General features: G+C 43.2%; 1 protein-coding gene across 1 annotated transcript in view; it reads left to right on the forward strand.

Moving 5' to 3' along the window:
• LOC134610491 (uncharacterized) overlaps positions 1–23,330 on the forward strand; it is a 66,820-nt gene that overhangs the window by 7,102 nt on the left and 36,388 nt on the right. Inside the window, exons 4-5 of the mRNA XM_063453460.1 lie at positions 2,670–2,774; positions 8,126–8,221. Coding sequence (XP_063309530.1) covers positions 2,670–2,774; positions 8,126–8,221 — 201 coding nt within the window. The remainder of the gene's footprint in view (positions 1–2,669; positions 2,775–8,125; positions 8,222–23,330) is intronic.

Below are 23,330 nucleotides of genomic sequence, written 5' to 3' on the forward strand. Positions count from 1 at the left end.
TCACCATCCTACCACACTGCGACCATTTATACACACTATCACCCCCCCCACTGTCACCACACCCTCACTGTCACCATCCCCTCCATTGTCACCACTTCACACAATGTCACCACCACCCCTAATGTCACGATCACCCCCATTGTCACCACCATCACTGTCAACATCCCCCATTTCACCACTTCCCACACTGTCACCACCACCACCACTGTCACAATACCCCATTGTCCCCTCATCCCACTGTCACCACCACCCCACTGTCACCATCCTCCCCATTGTCACCACTTCCCACACTGTCACTATCCCCCCATTTTCACAGCTTCGCACACCGACACCACCACAATCCCCACTGTCACCATCCCCCCCATTGCCACCACCATTACTGTCATTATCCCCCCACTGTAATCATCCCTCCCCTACTGTCACCACTTGCCCTCACTGGAGGCAGAGAAATGGCACAGAGAGGCTGGAGCCAGAGACATGGTACAGAGATGCTGGTGGGAGAGAGATGGCACAAGGATGCTTGTGGCAGAAAAATTACAAAAGGAGGCTAAGGGCAGAGAGATGGCACAGAGAGGCAAAGGGCAGAGATATTACACAAAGTGGCTGGTGGCAGAGCAATGGCACAGAAATGCTGGTGGCAGAGAGGTGGCACAGAGATGCTGGTGGCAGAGTGGTGGCACAGAGATGATGGTGGCATTGAGGTGGCACAGAGAGGCTGGGGGCAGAGAGATGGCACAGAGAGGCTGGGAGCCGAGAGATGGCACTGGCAGGTTGTTTGGGGACACAAGGCACTAGCAGATTTTTGGAGCCACATGTGGCTCATTGTCATGATATACAAAGTTTAAGAATTTACTGCTCTTTGGTATGATATTCAGGATGTGTGCATTTACTGCTCATTGGCATGATATACCAAGTTTATGTATTTATTGCTTCATTGGCATGATATATCAAGTTTATGCATTTGCTGCTCATTGGCGTGATATACAAGGATTATGCATTTACTGCACTTTTCGGGCTTTTCTAATAACGGAAATTCTCCCGGTCCTTCTCAGAGTCCTTGGATTCTTTATCGGACAGAGGGAGATCCTGCAGGGGGAGCATGGAGAATATCTCCACAAACTCTCCCTCTTCCAGATCTATTCTTTCACTTAATCTTACAGGTGACGCCCTCAGGGGCCTGACCAGCACATGTAAGCCGTGCCATATGCCACAGGATCCACCTCCGACTCCTTATTGATAACCGACCCAAGAACTGCAGGTGCCATTCCATCCCATCCAGCCGGAATATGCTCATCCAAGGAGGGAGGCTGCAACTAGGCAGCTGCCACACTGCACTCCCATTGTGTCAAAAAACCCTACATACTATTCACGAAACTAAGCCACCCAAACAGTGAAGTAGCACCAGGTACCTGATAGGTACTCACCAGATGGCACAGGCGTGGACTGGAGCAGCGGAGCCGAGCCAGGAGGTACCTGCTGGGCTGAGCCTGTAACATCCAGTGAAACGGGAACAGGCGCAGGTACCACGGAGGCCTGCAAAAAGGCCCAGTCCAGAGCAGCAGGTAAAAGTAGGGGGGGCTACCAAACCCAATAGAAACTGGCGAGGGGGCACCCCCTGGCGTGCCTGGCAACCCTTACATCCAGACACATGCTGGACACCCTGGAGCGTTGTGCGGGCTGCCGTCGACCCCATAGCAGCCCACCGAACTGTAAGGTCCGCATCCGGCCTCACATCCTTGGACCGGCAGCCATGCAAGGCGCAATTGCAGCTCCTTTCAGGCTGAGCCAGCTGCCGGTGTGCCACACTCTGGCTGCGGGTAGCCTCCCAGCAGCCTTGCAGGAGTGGGCACCCCCACAAGGCTGGACTGACGCAGCTGCGCTCTGCCATCTTGCAGGGCCTCAGCCCGAAGAGCTGCCAGTACCTTATCTATATTCATGGAGCTCTGGACGAAAACAATCTCTGGCAAGAGTACAGGGAAGCTGTTCCAAGCTGTGATTATTAAAATGGCTGAGCCCCTTACAGAAAATGGCCACCTAAATGATAAATGATCACCACCCCTTACCCAGGGTTCCACCCCCCTTTGCACAGACAAGACCTCCCATGCATTGATACTACACTCCCCTCACTCACACATGTCCCTTTTCTTGGCTTGCCTTCGGCCTGCCTTCTCAGGGTCTGAAATGAATGTTAATTATCCAATTGATTGTAGAGTGGTTCTTTTTTTTAATTAACAGACAGTGTCTACATATGCAAATTTAAAGACATATGGAATTTATATCTTACATATTATTACCATTACATTATTTTTTTTATATTGTAAATGCCAAAAAGGCACTCATTATATTTGGGTGTAACACTAATTTATTAAAGTCGCCTATTTATATTCAAGTTGAAGCTTTTAGTGGTCTCCATGTTCTATGCTCTATTTATTCAACTCTGCCAAGGCTATCTCTGTTTAATATTAAGATATCTCATATTAACATACAGCATCTCTGACATAGAAGAGATAAAAGGCAGTGAAAATTCAATATTTCAGTTTCAGTCGTGCCTTTTTCTGGGTAAGTAGGGAAAAACATATAGCATGTCAATGAGACCAGCATTCACACGTATCCATGTATCCGAATTATTTCTCCCTTTTCCTTAAATCATGTGTTTATTTTTGTAACAGCTACCACAGAAGCAACCAGTATCTCAGATTCCCCTACCTCAATGCTATCAACATCTAAAATGGAGGAAGGATCAATGTCAACATCAGTTAATGAAGAGGTTTCTGGTAACGGCTAACTATGTATCAAGAAAAAAAATCATGTCATGTGTTGAATAATATAAATTCCATTGATTAGAATAAGATACGTTTAATTAGCCAGCAGGTTAAGTTGCTGGCTAATTAAAACATTTTTATGCTTCCCTTTATTTTTGTCTGGAATGTAACCAGTGGTGAGATTCAGCCGGTTCTTAGCGGTTTGCGCAAACCTGTTACTAAAATGTAACAAGTCGCCGAACCGGGGATTAACCTGGCCATGACCAAGGGCCGACACCAGGAGGGGTCCAGGTGGCTTGCCCTATATGCTGCCGGGTGCGGGGCCTCTCCATATAGTCTGCCACTATACGGCAGTGGCAGACTGTATACCTAGCCCACTGGACCACCAGGGAGGAGGAGACCATTGGACCACCAGGGAATGGATTACACAAAAAAGGTATTTAAGCCACAGCCTCCCCACATGCTATCCTCCCACCCACTGCCACCATTCCCTCACACTACCACTACCACACTACCACTACCAAGGATTATTAAAAAAAGAAACACATTTCCCTTGATACAGTCCATACACACACAGAGACTGCTGAGTCCATACACATACACAGACTGCTGAGTCCACACACACACACACACACACACACACAGACTTCTGAGTCCATACACACAGACTGCTGAGTTCACACACACACACACAGACTGCTGAGTCCATACACATACACACACAGAGACCGCTGAGTCCATACACACACACAGACTGCTGAGTCCATACACACACACAGACTGCTGAGTCCATACACCAACCCCCAATGTCACCACTTTCCACAATGTCACCACCACCCCTACTGTCACCATCACCCCCATTGTCACTACCATCACTGTCATCATCCCCCCACTGTCACCACTTCCCACACTGTTACCACCACCCCCATTGTCACCACCTCCCATACTGTCAAAATCCACACACTGTCATCACCACCTCCCAAACCGTCTCCACCACCCCCACTGTCACCATTCCCCCACTGTCACCACTTCCTACACTGTCAACATCTCCCTCTGCCCCCCCCTTTCGACGCCACTGGCCATCCCCCCATTGTCACCACCATCATTGTCACCATCCCCCCCACTGTCCCCATCCTCCCACACTGTCACCCCCATCCCCCAGTGTCACCACTTCCCACACCATCACTACCACCACCACTGTCATCATCTCCCCACACTGTCACCACTTCCCACACTGTCACCACCACACCCACCTTCACCACCCCCTCATGGTCACCATCCCTGCACTATCGTCACCACCCACATTTTCACCACCACACACACTGTCACCCCAACTGTCACCATCCCCCAACTGTCACCACCTCCTACACTGTCACCACCACCCCCACTATACCACTTACCACACTATCACCACCTCCTACACTGTCACCACCTCCCATACTGTCACCACGACCTTCACTGTCACTATCCCCCCACTGTCAACACCTCCTACACTTTCACCACCTCCCACACTATCACAACTTCCTACACCATCACCATCTCCCACATTGCCACCTACCCTAAACTGTCACCATCCCCTCTCACTGTCACCACTTTCCACACTGTCACCATCCCACACTCACCCTTCCACACACACTGTCACTATCCACCCCACTGTCACCATCCCCATACTGTCACCCTACCACACACACTGGCACCACCCCCCACACTGTCACACACACACACTATCCCCCTCCCACGCTATCATCCTACATACTGTCACCATCTCCTCACTCTCACCCTCCCACACACATTGTCACCATCCCCTCACATTATAACTTCCCACACAGTCACCATCCTCCCACACTGCGACCATTCACACACACTACCACCCCACTGTCACCATCCCTCACACTACCACCACCCCCACTGTCACCAACCCCCAATGTCACCACTTTCCACAATGTCACCACCACCCCTACTGTCACCATCACCCCCATTGTCACTACCATCACTGTCATCATCCCCCCACTGTCACCACTTCCCACACTGTTACCACCACCCCCATTGTCACCACCTCCCATACTGTCAAAATCCCCACACTGTCATCACCACCTCGCAAACTGTCTCCACCACCCCCACTGTCAGCATTCCCCCACTGTCACCACTTCCTACACTGTCAACATCTCCCACACTTTCACCACTTCCTACACCGTCACCATCTCCTGCATTGTCACCTATCCTAAACTGTCACCATCCCCCTCTCACTGTCACCACTTCCCACACTGTCACCCTCCCACACACACTGTCACCACCACCCCACTGTCACCATCCGCCCCACTGTCACTATGCACCCCACTGTCACCATCCCCATACTGTCACCCTACCACACACACTGTCACCACTCCCCACACTGTCACCCACACACTATCCCCTTCCCACACTATCACCCCACACACTGTCACCATCTCCTCACTCTCACCCTCCCACACACATTGTCACCATCCCCTCACATTATAACTTCCCACACAGTCACCATCCTCCCACACTGCGACCATTCACACACACACTACCACCCCACTGTCACCATCCCTCACACTACCACCACCCCCACTGTCACCAACCCCCAATGTCACCACTTTCCACAATGTCACCACCACCCCTACTGTCACCATCACCCCCATTGTCACTACCATCACTGTCATCATCCCCCCCACTGTCACCACTTCCCACACTGTTACCACCACCCCCATTGTCACCACCTCCCATACTGTCAAAATCCCCACACTGTCATCACCACCTCCCAAACTGTCTCCACCACCCCCACTGTCACCATTCCCCCACTGTCACCACTTCCTACACTGTCAACATCTCCCACACTTTCACCACTTCCTACACCGTCACCATCTCCTGCATTGTCACCTACCCTAAACTGTCACCATCCCTCTCTCACTGTCACCACTTCCCACACTGTCACCCTCCCACACACACTGTCACCACCACCCCACTGTCACCATCCGCCCAACTGTCACTATGCACCCCACTGTCACCATCCCCATACTTTCACCCTACCACACACACTGTCACCACTCCCCACACTGTCACCCACATACTATCCCCCTCCCACACTATCACCCCACACACTGTCACCATCTCCTCACTCTCACCCTCCCACACACATTGTCACCATCCCCTCACATTATAACTTCCCACACAGTCACCATCCTCCCACACTGCGACCATTCACACACACTACAACCCCACTGTCACCATCCCTCACACTACCACCACCCCCACTGTCACCAACCCCCAATGTAACCACTTTCCACAATGTCACCACCACCCCTACTGTCACCATCACCCCCATTGTCACTACCATCACTGTCATCATCCCCCCCACTGTCACCACTTCCCACACTGTTACCACCACCCCCATTGTCACCACCTCCCATACTGTCAAAATCCCCACACTGTCATCACCACCTCGCAAACTGTCTCCACCACCTCCACTGTCACCATTCCCCCACTGTCACCACTTCCTACACTGTCAACATCTCCCACACTTTCACCACTTCCTACACCGTCACCATCTCCTGCATTGTCACCTACCCTAAACTGTCACCATCTCCCTCTCACTGTCACCACTTCCCACACTGTCACCCTCCCACACACACTGTCACCACCACCCCACTGTCACCATCCGCCCCACTGTCACTATGCACCCCACTGTCACCATCCCCATACTGTCACCCTACCACACACACTGTCACCACTCCCCACACTGTCACCCACACACTATCCCCTTCCCACACTATCACCCCACACACTGTCACCATCTCCTCACTCTCACCCTCCCACACACATTGTCACCATCCCCTCACATGATAACTCCCACACAGTCACCATCCAATCACACTGCGACCATTTACACACACTAACACCCCCCCCCCCACTGTCACCACACCCTCACTGTCACCATCCCCTCCATTGTCACCACTTCACACAATGGCACCACCACCCCTAATGTCACAATCACCCCCATTGTCACCACCATCACTGTCAACATCCCCCCCATTTCACCACTTCCCACACTGTCACCACCACCACCACTGTCACAATACCCCATTGTCCCCTCATCCCACACTGTCACCACCACCCCACTGTCACCATCCTCCCCATTGTCACCACTTCCCACACTGTCACTATCCCCCCCATTTTCACAGCTTCCCACACCGACACCACCACAATCCCCACTGTCACCATCCCCCCCATTGCCACCACCATTACTGTCATTATCCCCCCACTGTAATCATCCCTCCCCTACTGTCACCACTTGCCCTCACTGGAGGCAGAGAAATGGAACAGAGAGGCTGGAGGCAGAGAGATGGTACAGATATGCTGGTGGGAGAGAGATGGCACAAGGATGCTGGTGGCAGAAAAAATTAGAAAAGGAGGCTAAGGGCAGAGAGATGGCACAAAGAGGCAAAGGGCAGAGATATTGCACAAAGTGGCTGGTGGCAGAGCAATGGCACAGAAATGCTAGTGGCAAAGAGGTGGCACAGAGATGCTGGTGGCAGAGAGGTGGCACAGAGATGATGGTGGCAGTGAGATGGCACAGTGAGGCTGGGAGCTGAGAGATGGCACTGGCAGGTTGTTTGGGGGGCACAAGGCACTAGCAGATGTTTTGGAGCCACATGTGGCTCATTGTCATGATATACAAAGTTTAAGAATTTACTGCTCTTTGGTATGATATTCAGGATGTGTGCATTTACTGCTCATTGGCATGATATACCAAGTTTATGTATGTATTGCTTCATTGGCATGATATATCAAGTTTATGCATTTGCTGCTCATTGGCGTGATATACAAGGATTATGCATTTACTGCACTAATAGAAATACCCTGCTGCCCATGTGTTTTTGACAACCTGGGCATAAAGGTGTGTCTGCATCGATGTGCATGTGTCTTGTCCCCAGGCAGCAGAATGTATTGGGCCGACCCTGTGGAGCTGGAAACATGAATAGTCGGAACCTTTGCTCACTCACTTGGTATTATAGGCATACTGTGTTAGTTCTAGCTCTCAAAAAGCAGTTGAACTGAAATTGATATAATGAAGAAGCCAAAAAGAATTAAATGATGATTAAGGGGATTCGAATAAAAGATCACTTACTTTTTAGAGCTACTTCCAACACACAACAATTAAATAGTAAAACATTTAAATAAATTAATATTAATAAGCACAACTTCACAATGGACAGCCAATCCGATTTTATCATGAATGATTGAATCACACTAATCATTTTATGACTCAATTTGGTGGCTTATTTATATATATATATATATATATTTTTTTGTAACTTCTGTAGACTCTACGATCACCACAGTCTCAACAATAGAGATCAGCCAGACACATCAAAATGAAATCAAGAATGAGACACTCTCTGTGATCACATCACCAAGTACTCACACATCATCACCAGGTAAATATTATATAAAATTATACTAAAGTCCCAGTGATACATTTAAGAGATAGAACTTTCTATCTTTATCTTATTAAATATAAGGAAATTAAATAGGATATTCGAACCAAAATTCACTTTTTCACATAGTATAATCGTATTTCAATGACAGATCAAAAGAAAAAAGAGAAAAACATACATTACCTATGTAAAGCCTATTACTACAATGTAATGTGTATAGAGAAATGAAAAATAAACTCTGACTGTCTTCTGCGTCTAATTAGTATTTAATACAGTTCTTCAGCATTACTACAAGTATAAAAATACAAAAATGTTCAAAACCAGTCTGGAGCATTCCTAGATAAGGAGTGGCATTTAATTACATTTGTGCCACTAGTTTTGTCCTTCCTTGTATTAAGACTATATGTGCTACCAGCCAATCTAGAACTTAGAAAACCTAATGGAAACACCAAAAAGCTTGCCTGAGTAAGTTTCCCATTTAATTTAAAAGTATGTGAAAATACACTGGCACCTGGAGCTGTTTGCCTCCCACTGGTACAATGGAGACACTGATTACTATCACTTGTAAGATTCAACCTGTATTCTGCTACATGGAGATATAGGAGTACAGGGTGACCCTCTGAATATTGTATACGCATTCAATAACTAGTGGTGATAGAACAAACATATGGCATGGATTTCAAATGTGAAAATATTACCTAAGGCTCCATAGAATTTGCACTGGTTTGGCACTTAAGTTCACCTATTCGATCAAAGACAGTCTGACCATTCTTTTCTAAACCACTCATAATCTAACAAGAAATACATTTTTTGTAAAAGTGGTTTTAGACATGCAATCTCCTGTTGTGGTTGGAAAGCAGCATAACCAGAGCTACGTTTCCAAATACTGCAACAACCAACATCCTGCTTTCAGTCCCCTTTCTTAACATTGTCTTGTTTCCTTGTTCCTTTGTATACTGGATATTATATTCTTTTCTTGCAGGTCTGTTTTTTTTTTTTTTTAAAGCTGTAGAAAGACTATTGGATTTCTAATGATTGAGTCAAATATTTTGTTGTCTTGCTCTGCCTGTCTGTCTATGTCTATGTTTCCTATAAAAGAGTGCTGCTACAACTTTCCTTTGGTCAGACTCCTCCCAGTGTTGTGGGGTTCATCACCTTGTGATTTCTGTCTTGAGATATGTGAATGGTGGGTATATAATGTGGAAGGGGGCTTGTAATGGTGTAAGGGACCCTTTAATGTGGATACACATGTTAAAAGGTAGGTAGAGTCTAAGGTAGCCATGAGGGTGTGCTTGTAAAGTGGTGGTGGCAGTGTAATGTGGCAGTGAGGGGAGATGTTTAATGTTATAAGGGCAGTGTAATGTGGCAGGGAGGAGAGGTATGAAATGTGGTGGGGGCAGTGTAATGTGGCCTGGAAGGGACACAAATTATGTGGTGGGAGCAGTGTAATGTGGCAGGGAGGGGAGACATGAAATGTGGTGGGGCAGTATAATGTGGCAGGGAGGAGAGGTGTAAATGTGGTGGGGCAGTGTAATGTGGCAGGGAGGGAAGGTGTGTGTGATGAATTGCACTTTGCCACTGGGTTTTGGAGAGGCCTGCTTGCCAACCTCTTCCCTGTGACTATGGCCCCTGGGGTGTTTTGTAAAACGCCGCACAGCCAAATTCTCTGGAACTGTTTTGGGCATGAAAATGTGCGTGCGGTCGGTCAAATATGACTTCCACAAAACATTTGAACCCCTGATCTGATCTGGGTGATTTTTTGATATGTTGTTCGCCCAGATCAGAGCTATCCAGTGATTTATGGGGATATGTTTGTGTTTTGGGGTGTTCCTGGACTTTGGGTAAAAATTTATATTTTCTGCCTGTGGATAATTAGATTATCCCATTAGCTAACTTAATTATATCACAGGCAGAGGGGAGGGATTGCTGACTGTATGTGGGAGTGTTACTGTACTAATTATTGTTCCTATTGGTTCGTGTCCCTTTTGTCCCAGTTTACAATCAGGTCCAGGGGGTGTGCCTCTGGCCTGAAAAGGTGTATAAAAGAAATGCCTTGGTGCTCATTAAACTTGACCTTCTTACTCTCAACTCGCAGCCTCGTCTCGTGTTGTAAGGAACAGCTATACCAGCTATATTACTGCTAGTTCTTGTAAGTGCTCTCTCTTCAGCTATACAGCTATACTCTCCTGGAGGAGAGATCCAGCTTTACTCTCCTGTAGGAGAGGTCTTTCCCACACTGTCCTGGATCCAGAGGGAGTACCAGGGTGGGAAGGAAAATGTGGCGAGACCCCAACCAAGCTATGGTGGTTCGTGGAATCTGCGGTGCTTATGGTGTCTGGTGCGGTGCTGATGGTCCTTGAGTAGCGCTAAGAGCATCGACTGGCGGACGGTCCGTCACAATGTGAAATGTGGTGGGGCATTGTAATGTGGCAGAGAGGGAAGGTGTGTAATGTGGTGGGGGCAGTGTAATGCGGTGGGGCAGTGTAATGTAGTAGGAAAGGAAGGTGTGTAATGTGGTGGGGCAGTGTAAAGTGGCAGGGAGGAGAGGTGTGAATGTGGTGGGGGCATTGTAATGTGGCAGGGAGGAGAGGTGTGAGATGTGGCGGGGTCAGTGTAATTTGGCATGGAGGGAAGGTGTGTAATGTGGTGGGGGCAGTGTAATGTGATGGGGCTGTACTGGAAGCGGGGCATGTAATGTGGTTGGGGCAGTATAATTTGGCAGGGAAGGGAGGTGTGTAATAAGGTAAGGGCAGTATAATGTGCAAGGGAGGAGAGATGTGAAATGTAATGGGGGCAGTGTTATGTGGCAGGGAGAAGAGGTGTCAAATATGGTTAGAGCAGTAATGTGGCAGAGAAGTATTGAGTGTAAGGTGGCAAGAAGAGGGGCTGCCTAATTGTGATGAGGGAATAGGATATGTGGCGAAAGCTACTTCGCCACTGGGGTTTGGAGGAGACTACTTGCCAGCCTTTTACCCTGTGACTATGGCTCCTTTAATTTATTATGGTTAAAAAACCCTATTTGTACTTATTATGACTTTGGACAATAATTATTCAAACTTTCGAAGCGGCACTTCAAACTCCCAAAGCCATTTGAAGTGACATTCGACCACGTGGTGGCAGCCATCCTGTTCGCATGGACCAAAACTGCGAATAGACTTCAGGGGGACTTAGCCACGAATGCCCTGGAACTATTTTCGGCATGAAAACCTTGTGGTTCCCGGTCGGTTCTCCAGCGGCACTTAGTTGCGGTTTTAAGGAACTGTTTTGAGTATGGGACCATGACTGGGCAAAACTATGACTTCTATAAAATTTCTGAACCCCTGATCTGATCTGGGTGATTTTGGATATGTTGTTTACCCAGATCAGGGCTATCAGGGGATGTAACATTTATGGGGATATGTTTTGGGGTACTTATGGGACTTTATAATAAATGTGTGTTTTTTTGCCTGGAGATACTTAAGTTACATACAGTACTTCATTCAATTACCTCAAAGGCAGAGGGGAGGGATTGTATGTGTGTTATAGGAGTGTCGTACAGTTAATTACTGTTCTTATTGGTTTATTCCCTTTGTGTCCCTGTGCCCAACAAGGTCCACCTGGGTGTCACCCTTGTTGGGAAACTTGCATAAAAGGCCAATGGGCCTCCATTAAAATTGAGTTCCCGCTTAACCCTCAACACATAGCTTGGTCTTGTGATTGGAAGGTAACTACTTTATTCACACTAGTGATTGCTATACTCCTTATACTCCCCTGGGGTCTAATCACTAGCTCTTGTAAGAGCTGTAAGAGCTTGTAAGAGCTGTTTCCCACATGGCCCTGGATATCCAAGTTTGGTTCAGGGTGGGAGAAAGACAGCAAGATCCCAGCTAAGCTACAGCGGTTGTGGAGTCTGCGGTGCTTGTGGTGTCCGGTGCGGTGCCTCAGCATCAACTAGGAAGCATCTGAGGTACCCAGTCGGAATGCCAGGTGATCTGTCATGTAGTGTAAATGGGAACATATAATGTGAATGGGGAATATGTAATATGGAAGGGGGGCTCGTAATGTTGTAAGGGTCAATTTAATATGTACACAAAAACAATAAGGATGGGGATTATAGTGTGGAAGTGAGGCTTGTAATGTAGTGGGGTTGTTATGTGGCATGGAGGAAAGTGTGTAATGTGGAAGGGAGTGCGGATATGTAAGGTGGTAGGCAGGTGTTTCATGTGGCAGGGAGAGAAGCATGTAATATGGCAGGTAGGGATATAAAAGGTGGTTGGGAGGGGGATATGATATGTGGGACGGAAGGGAACCGAGAGAGAAACATGCTGTCTAATGTAAAGGGGTGATGTTTATTGGAAGAATGGGGGACGGGTAATATCTAGTGAAGTGGGTAGGTGGGATTGGATCTGATAATGTTAGGATTCAAAACAGAAAGTTAGTAATATAGTTTGTTGAGTTTTAGGGTCAATGCTAGGAGATATGAGTTAGTGAATGTTTGAGATTGTGGCACAGAGTTGGTGGGAGTTAAGGGTTTGGGGGACAGATATATTGTTTGCTTAGAGTTAGTGGGATTCAGTGTTTAAATTAAGGGCTGCTATATGAGATAGTGGATATTTAGGGTTAAAGGATCACTATAGGGTCAGGAAAACAAACATGTATTCCTGACCCTATAGTGTTAACACGACCATCTAGCCCCCCTGGGCCAAATATAGTAAAAATCTTACTGTATTCAAGCCTGAAGCTGTAAATCTGCATGCTGTTAGACTCAGAAAAACAAGCAGTCTGCTGACATGTGGTAGCCTGACTCAATCCCAGTGCTTCTCCATAGGATTGGCTGAGACTGACAAAGAGGCAGATCAGGGGTAGAGCCAGCATGATTCAAACACAGCCCTGGCCAATCAGCATCTCCTCATATAGATGAATTAAATCAATGAATCTCTATGAGGAAAGGTCAGTGTCTGCATGCAGAGGGAGGAGATACTGAATCACAGGATGCTGTGCACAGTGCTGCCCTGTGCTCTGCTGACAGCAGATCTGAGTGGATGGAGGCATATTATGCCTCCATCAACTCCGAAGTCCATCTGGTTCACTCTGAGTGACTGCAACTGGAGGTGTTCCTAGCTTTCAATGTAAACACTGTATTTTCTCAGAAAATACAGTGTTTACATGAGAAAGGCTACAGGGAGCTATAGTTATCACCTGAACAACCTCATTAAGCTATGCTTGTTTTGGTGCTTAGAGAACTTGTTAGGATTTGTGGGTGTTGAAGAACTGGGGATTTTGATTAGGATATTTATGGTTAGTGAGATCAGTGTTTAAGATTAGTGTTAGAGTGGGATTTAGGGGTCAGGGAGGACCAAACTTCTGGAAAATAAGGGAATCATGGCATGTCACACATGTCATGTGTCCTTAAGGGGTTAAAACGTAATCTAGAAACTAACCCGTCACTGAGCTGAAAGCAATTTAGACAAATCACTATGTTCTTCCTTTTTTGTAGTGAGTAACACTGTTAGAGAATTATTCATCAAACAGAGGAACAAGGAGAACTGAAAAGGGAATTGCCAGTTTTAAACCAAAATAGTCAAAATACAGTAAGCCATTTACAATTGCCAGTTTAGTGAGTAAACCCCTAAGGCAATTTACAATTAGGAGAGTCATCAAAATGGGTGTTTGCCTAGGGCTGTGGAACTTATTGTACCCTGTACTATAATCATTATTCGTTTTAAACAGTAATACAATGTGATTGATTATGTAATTTACTCCCCATGTTTTTATTTTTAGTAGTTTTTTTTTTTTTTTTTTTAATGGGGGGCCAAATTGCTGCACTATGGGCCTTTGACTCGTACTTGCCCATTCGTCCAAAAGGTGCCAGCCAGCCCGTGGCTGCAGGTAATATGACTGTGTGGATGAGGGAACATTCTTTGGTGATATGATTACTGATAATTTAGATAGCAAGTTGTGGCACTTGTTACTCCCTACCTCCTAAGTGCACTCATGCTCCCCCATCCTTAGTTGTCCAGGCATTGCCTTTATCTTTAAATTATCTTAAAATGCTCTTTAAATTACAAGATATGTGTTTAGAAATCAGTCTATAAAAATAAGATACATTGTTCTTTTTCTAAATTTCATTTTAGTAGCATAAATTGTTTTAGTCATCTAATATTTCTCAGAACAGTCCCCCGACCACACACCTACTCACGCCCCTAAAATTAAAGTGTCCATCTGTCCATTTGTAATGTTGGGAAGTATATTTCCCTATTAAGTCTAAGTGAATATATTCACATGTTTTTAAATCTGACGATACATTTCTGCAAGACCAGACCATCTTGACTTTTAAAGGTATATTCCAAGAATCGTATAAACATATGCTTCTTGCATAGTATATGTTGCAAAACAAGTTCTTTCCTTGTTTTCTTTCATATAATGGCTTATAAATACAGACATTTTAAAATATCACTACAGCTATAATCCTACACCTAGACTTAAACATGACATGGAGAAAATACATGCATTGTTGTAAAAGGCTGTGCAGAAGGAGTTCTACAGAAGAGTGCTTCCAACTGACTTACAACCTCCTGAAATATTTTCAAATATTTTTATTGATACATTTTTCAATAACAATAATAATATTACTAATAGCAAAATAATATTTCGCACTACAATCAAACAGGGGAATATAAATGTATATACACATCCACTGATATGTCATAATATTGCAAGGCAAAATGAACATGTCAATAATAATAAAAATATTTTAGAAAGAGATGATTGTGTTTGAGGTTGTTTATAGAACATCAAAGTTGAAAGAAATTAAAACAAGGTCTGACCAGGTGGAAGTCAGGGAGAAACTGTGTATTGATGAAATCTCAGTGATGTCCACAAAATTCTTATGAGCCATCTGCTAGATTCAAGACACGCAGAAACGGAAAAGCCTGGCGATGTACAGCAAGCATATGAATGTGAATGTCTATTTGATTTTTCATTTAGATTATCCATATTTAATGGATTATCTTAACTGCACTAAAAACAGAGCATCTTTCTGATTTGGGTTTAATATATTTACATTTTTCAAACAGTTAGTATGAGAACCACACCACTAAAAATACTTTAGCAACATGGAATAATATCTCCCTCAACTGGAGATGAAAGGTATTACATAGTTACATAGGCTGAAAAAAAAGACTTGTGTCCATCAAGTTCAGCCTTTCAATAATGTAATATTTAAGTGGTCCTACACTATTAATTATTCTGCTTAGCCACCTAGGAACACGCTGATCTATATACCAGAGCTTACCATGTAAAAAAAAAATCATGTTTGAAAAAAAGGTACAGAAAAATGGTATTTAACCTTGCGTGTATCTCATCAACTACATCAGTAAACGAGCAACAACAAATAGCCTAGTTATAAGCAAAATAATAAAATATTTGAACTTGCGACAGCAGATCATATTTACTACATGGACCAAGCACATACGTACAAAAACAAACAAATAATTACTTCATAAATCTGATGCCTATTTTGGGCAGGAGCAAAGAATATGAGAACTCTGTATTGGCTATTTCAGACAGGAGTCTACAAATTCCCTCATTGGATTTCACTTGAGATATAGTTTTCACTTTACTTATAAAACACTTGTGAGTTATTCTCGTGAGATGTTGAGAGTCCTAGTTACCAGATAGAAACAGTGTACTATGTTCATCTAGGATAGCTGCAAGAAATATTGACAGGATTTTTGCAAGAACATTGAAATAATATCACAAGCTAATTATAAAATGGCAAAATAATTTGCAGTTGAATTCCTGTTTTCTGAATGGGTAAAGCACGCTCGCTATTTTAAACTTGTATCATATCATCTATAGCCATATCATCAAAATTAAATCTCACGTACCCAGTAATAAATTCAAATTTGTATTCAAAGAGCACTAATGTAGAACACCTAGCTGTCATACATTATCACCTCTCGCTATATATGTGCAGATTTTATGCTGGCTGAGTATCACTGTAATTGGAAAATCATTAATAGTTAAATGAATTATACGGTCACCATAACAACTTAAACGACATTAAAGTGTTATGGTGCTGAGAGGTGCTCAGATCACTAAAGTGGTCATGGCACTTGGTATAACCTTTTAAATAAGCAGAAAATAACTGGATTTCAAAGATTATTATCATTTAATAATTAGTGATGTCGCGACAATAGTGATGGAAAAGTTGTTTCAAGGGGACTAACACCTGGACTGTGGAATGCCGGAGGGGGATCCATGGCAAAACTCCCATGGAAAATTACATAGTTGATGCAGAGTCTGGTTTTAATCCATAAAGGGCATAAATCACCTAACATTCCTAAATTGTTTGGAATAACGTGCATTAAAACATCAGGTATGATGTTGTATTGATCAGGTAGTGTAAGGGTTACGCCCGCTTCACAGTGACAGACCAAACTCCCCGTTTAACGCACCGCAAACAACCGCAAACAGTCCATTTGCACAACCGCAAACTCCCCATTTGCACAAGGTTGGATACCGATCGATGGTTCGATATTCTGAGCCCTCTCTGATTTACTGTACACGACTATTCGATATTCCCACAAATTTTATATAGCATTTTATGTTTGTTTGAGACCACCTTAAAAATATTGGATATTGCTAAAAATCATGATCACTATATACTTTCTCTACAAACCTCTAAAACGATCCGAACTACTCATCCATCTGCTATACCACTTTATCCCACCTATAACTAGTGCCCAGTTAAAATACTTGACTCTTACTTACCCACACTCAGTCATGCCACACACATTTCACCACTACTCTCACTGAATCCCTCTGACTACGGCTAAATTCATCTTCTACATCATAACACTACTCCTAAGATTGGGTTACATAGAAACATAGAATGTGACGGCAGATAAGAACCATTCGGCCCATCTAGTCTGCCCAGTTTTCTAAATACTTTCATTAGTCCCTGGCCTTATCTTATAGTTAGGATAGCCTTATGCCTATCCCACGCATGCTTAAACTCCTTTACTGTGTTAACCTCTACCACTTCAGCTGGAAGGCTATTCCATGCATCCACTACCCTCTCAGTAAAGTAATACTTCCTGATATTATTTTTAAACCTTTGTCCCTCTAATTTAAGACTATGTCCTCTTGTTGTGGTAGTTTTTCTTCTTTTAAATATAGTCTCCTCCTTTACTGTGTTGATTCCCTTTATGTATTTAAATGTTTCTATCATATCCCCCCTGTCTCGTCTTTCCTCCAAGCTATACATGTTAAGATCCTTTAACCTTTCCTGGTAAGTTTTATCCTGCAATCCATGAACCAGTTTAGTAGCCCTTCTTTTAACTCTCTCTAAGGTATCAATATCCTTCTGAAGATAGGGTCTCCAGTACTGTGTACAGTACTCCAAGTGAGGTCTCACCAGTGTTGTGTACAATGGCATGAGCACTTCCCTCTTTCTACTGCTAATACCTCTCCCTATACAACCAAGCATTCTGCTAGCATTTCCTGCTGCTCTATTACATTGTCTGCCTACCTTTAAGTCATCAGAAATAATCACCCCTAAATCCCTTTCCTCAGATGTTGAGGTTAGGACTCTATCAAATATTCTGTACTCTGCCCTTGGGTTTTTACGTCCAAGATGCATTATCTTGCACTTATCCACATTAAATGTCAGTTGCCACAACTCTGACCATTTTTCTAGTTTACCTAAATCATTAGCCATTTGGCTTATCCCTCCTGGAACAAGACACACCTTACCTTCTGCAATATCACTAATAAAAATATTAAAGAGAATGGGTCCAAGTACAGATCCCTGAGGTACCCCACTGGTGACAAGCCCAAGCTTCGAATATACTCCATTGACTACAACCCTCTGTTGCCTGTCACTCAGCCACTGCCTTACCCATTCAACAATATTGGAATCCAAACTCAAAGATTGTAGTTTATTGATAAGCCTTCTATGTATCCATGTCTCGGGTCTTTCATTTAGAATAGGGCAATACTGACACTCCAGTGCATATTATTAAAAGATTGGGCAGATGGAAATCCTCAGTCTACAACCGATATATTCCTCATCCCGAGAAAGAAATGAGGAAAGCTTTTAAAAGCTTTTAAAAGTTTGGCTTTGTAAATTTGATGCAATAAGTGTGTTTTTCTTTAATACCTTTTCACCCTCTTTCCATGAACCCGATTTACATATATTACTAATATGTTTCTGAACATATATATTATATTATTCACTCACTCACTCTCTGGGCCAGCCTAAGACATGCTGCCTAGGTCCAACGATAAATGACTATGGGGGATAATGTATAATAAACACAGGTTACTGGCTATGGGGGGCTAATGTATAATAAACACAGGTTACTGGCTATGGGAGGGATTATGTATAATAAACACAGGTTACTGGCTATGGGAGGATAATGTATAATAAGCACAGGTTACTGGCTATGGGGGGATAATGTATAATAAACACAGGTTACTGGCTATGGGAGGGATTATGTATAATAAACACAGGTTACTGGCTATGGGAGGATAATGTATAATAAGCACAGGTTACTGGCTATGGGGGGATAATGTATAATAAACACAGGTTACTGGCTATGGGAGGATAATGTATAATAAACACAGGTTACTGGCTATGGGGGGATAATGTATAATAAACACAGGTTACTGGCTATGGGAGGGATAATGTATAATAAACACAGGTTACTGACTATGGGGGATAATGTATAATAAACACAGGTTACTGGCAATGGGGGGATAATGTATAATAAACACAGGTTACTGGCTATGGGGAGGATAATGTATAATAAACACAGGTTACTGGCTATGGGGGGATAATGTATAATAAATACAGGTTACTGGCTATGGGAGGGATTATGTATAATAAACAAAGGTTACTGGCTATGGGAGGATAATGTATAATAAGCACAGGTTACTGGCTATGGGGGGATAATGTATAATAAACACAGGTTACTGGCTATGGGAGGATAATGTATAATAAACACAGGTTACTGGCTATGGGGGGGATAATGTATAATAAACACAGGTTACTGGCTATGGGGGATAATGTATAATAAACACAGGTTACTGGCTATGGGAGGATAATGTATAATAAACACAGGTTACTGGCTATGGGGGGATAATGTATAATAAACACAGGTTACTGGCTATGGGGGGTAATGTATAATAAACACAGGTTACTGGCTATGGGAGGGATAATGTATAATAAACACAGGTTACTGACTATGGGGGATAATGTATAATAAACACAGGTTACTGGCTATGGGGGGATAATGTATAATAAACACAGGTTACTGGCTATGGGGAGGATAATGTATAATAAACACAGGTTACTGGCTATGGGGGGATAATGTATAATAAACACAGGTTACTGGTTGTGGGGGGATAATGTATAATAAACACAGGTTACTGGTTGTGGGGGGATAATGTATAATAAACACAGGTTACTGGTTGTGGGGGATAATGTATAATAAACACAGGTTACTGGCTATGGGGGGCATACTGTATAATAAACACAGGTTACTGGTTGTGGGGGATAATGTATAATAAACACACACAAAAAAAGATTAAAAAAAAAATGCAGCTTCAGAATTAATCTAAATTGTATGCTGTCTAGGAGGTGGGTTGGTCTGGGAGGGAGGTCTGCTGCTGATTGGCTGGAATGTGTCTGCTGACTGTGAGGTACAGGGTCAAAGTTTACTCAATGATGACGAATAGGGGGCGGACCGAACATCGCATATGTTCGCCATCCTTGGTGAACGCGAACATGCGATATTCGCCAGCAACTATTCGCCAGCGAACCGTTCGGGACATCACTATTAATAATTAATGGACCATAATTATATTTGTCATCTCTGGCTTAGTATGTTATCCGTTGAGGCTGATTTTTGTTCATCAGCAGGATCAGCAGGGTCCTGCAGTGTCCCCCCTCCCTTCTACCCCTCATCCCATGTTGCTGAAGGGAACTGGGTCAGGCTATGCCCATGCTCCTCCCCTGCTGACGTCACCTGGCGGGGGAGATCTAATGCGCATGCGCGGCAATTTTATTTTTCTTAATTAAATCATGGCATGGTGTAATATGTCATGTGTTGTTGTTCATCTGAGGTTGTATTTACCTAATTTTAAGACCTGCTAGGGAACAGATGATTGTTATTATGTCCTGATAGAATAATTATAATAATTTGCAATTTTTATAGCGCTTTTCTACCTGTGAGACTTAAAGCACTTTACAAGTATACAAACATAAAGACATAAAAGTTAGGAGTTTATGATGGTCAGATGAGCAGACTGAACTGACTGTTCACGAAACACATAAGGTTTTATGGCATCTGTCGCACATCACTCCGGTATCGGGTTTCGGTGGAATGCAGGCACGGGACAAAGTGGGACGCACGTAAGCACCTTTGATCTAATAACTCCTCAAAACACCATCTCCGACCTGGCCGGAGGGAGGACAATTATTGATTCACTTTAACAACGCATCCCAGAGATCCTGTCTATCTGATTTATACCCGACACCATTATACTTATGTGAGTGTTTTTAATCTTTGTATCAATAAATACCAAGTTTTTATGGGGAGCCCTATGGCTGTTCGTTTCTATTTCAGATCGCAGTGAAGATCCTGCCACTTTAGATCTATCACTGTGATCTAATAGTAATATTTACATTTTGTACAGTTGGATTTGATAATACTATTTAATAAGAAAAGGGCATTTAAAGCTTTTAAATCAGACAAATCAGATGCATCTTATAAAAGATATAAGAAAGCAAATAATGCGTGCAAAAAGGCAATTAAACTTGCTAAACTTCAAAATGAAAAAATGATAGCTAAAGAGAGCAAAACCAACCCCAAAGCATTTTTTAAGTACATAAATTCCAAAAAACCCAAAAATGAAAGTATAGGTACACTTAAAACTGAAACGGGGTTGTTAGTTAATGAAGACCAAGAAAAGGCAGGAATTCTAAATAACTATTTCTCCTCCGTATATATTAAAGAAGAACCCATGGCAATAGATGTGCAAATGATTGCTACTAAAAACTTGCAGAATAATTGTAATTGGTTAACTCAAGACAATGTGCTGCAGCAACTAAAGAAAGTTAATATAAACAAAGCTCCAGGGCCTGACGGTATCCATCCACGTGTACTTAAGGAACTAAGTGTAGAAATAAGTGAACCTCTGTTTTTAATCTTTCAAGATTCTTTTCTTTCAGGAAGTGTTCCGGAGGATTGGAGGAAGGCAGATGTGGTTCCTATATTCAAAAAGGGTTCAAAATCCTTGCCTGGAAATTATAGACCTGTGAGCTTAACTTCTGTGGCTGGTAAAATATTTGAAAGGTTATTAAGGGATAATATTCAAGAATTCCTTGAGAAGAATATGGTTATCAGCAAAAATCAGCACGGTTTTATGAAGCACAGGTCATGTCAAACTAACTTGATTGCGTTCTACGAAGAAGTAAGTAGAAGTATAGATCAGGGTGTTGCAGTGGATGTGATCTATTTGGATTTTGCCAAGGCATTTGATACAGTTCCACACAAAAGATTAGTGTTCAAACTCAAGGAAATCGGTCTCGATGAAAATGCTTGTTCTTGGGTAGAACATTGGCTTAAAAACAGAATACAAAGAGTTGTCGTTAATGGTAAATTTTCAAGCTGGACAGAGGTGGCAAGTCGTGTCCCTCAGGGGTCTGTTCTGGGACCCCTTCTATTTAACATTTTTATAAATGATCTTGAAGACAGCATTGAAAGTCATGTTTCAGTGTTTGCAGATGACACAAAACTTTGTAAAATAATACAATGTGAGCAAGATATTACTTTGCTGCAGAAGGATTTAGATAGACTGGAGGACTGGGCACTCAAATGGCAGATGAAATTTAATGTTGAAAAATGCAAAGTTATGCACTTCGGCGTAAAGAATACACAAGCAACGTATACCCTTAATGGAAGTGAATTAGGGATAACAACACACGAAAAGGACTTGGGAATTGTTATAGACAACAAACTATGCAACAATGTGCAATGTCAATCAGCAGTGGCCAAGGCCAGTAAGGTATTGTCATGCATGAAAAAGGGTATTCATTCTCGGGACGAGAATATCATTTTGCCTCTCTATAAATCACTGGTAAGACCACATATTGAATATGCTGTGCAATTTTGGGCACCTGTTCTAAAGAAGGATATCATGGCACTAGAAAAAGTGCAGAGGCGGGCTACAAAATTAATAAAAGGAATGGAACATATCAGCTATGAAGAAAGGTTAACAAATTTAAACCTATTTAGTTTCGAAAAACGTCGCCTGAGAGGGGATATGATAACATTATACAAATATATTCGGGGCCAATACAAACCATTGTGTGGAAATCTATTCACAAACCGGACTTTACATAGGACACGAGGCCATGCGTTTAGACTGGAAGAAAGAAGATTTCGTCTAAGGCAAAGGAAAGGTTTTTTTACTGTAAGAACAATCAGGATGTGGAATTCTCTGCCTGAAGAAGTGGTTTTATCAGAGTCCATACAGATGTTCAAACAGCTACTAGATGCATACTTGCAAAGACAGAATATTCAAGGATATAATCTTTCAATGTAGGGTAATAACTGCTTGATTCAAGGATAAATCTGACTGCCATTCTGGGGTCAAGAAGGAATTTTTTGTCCTAGCTTGTTGCAAAATTGTGCTTCAAACTGGGTTTTTTTTTTTTTTTTTTTTTGCCTTTTGGATCAACAGCAAAAAACAGGTGTGAGGAAGGCTGAACTTGATGGACGCAAGTCTCTTTTCAGCTATCTAACTATGTAACTATGTATTTTATCTGAGCCTGTCAGATTTGCCAGCTGTATATCCAGCCATGATCCTCCTATCCAGGCAAACAGATGACATTGTGACTATTTTCTGGCTATAAAGACTTATTTGTATCAAATTTTGGACTGTATCCAATTATCAAGCAACATTTATGTTGTATGTCAATTTTATTGTAAACCTCCAATGGTAGTTGCAATATAAGTTGTATTTTCTAGCTGCCTTTACTCCATCTAACTCCAGATTTTAGCTGCCTGCAATTTATCTTGCATGTTATAGCTGATTTTTACCTTATTTAACCCATTCA

The sequence above is a fragment of the Pelobates fuscus genome, chromosome 5 (genome assembly GCF_036172605.1).
Source record: "Pelobates fuscus isolate aPelFus1 chromosome 5, aPelFus1.pri, whole genome shotgun sequence".
Classification (NCBI taxonomy): domain Eukaryota; kingdom Metazoa; phylum Chordata; class Amphibia; order Anura; family Pelobatidae; genus Pelobates; species Pelobates fuscus.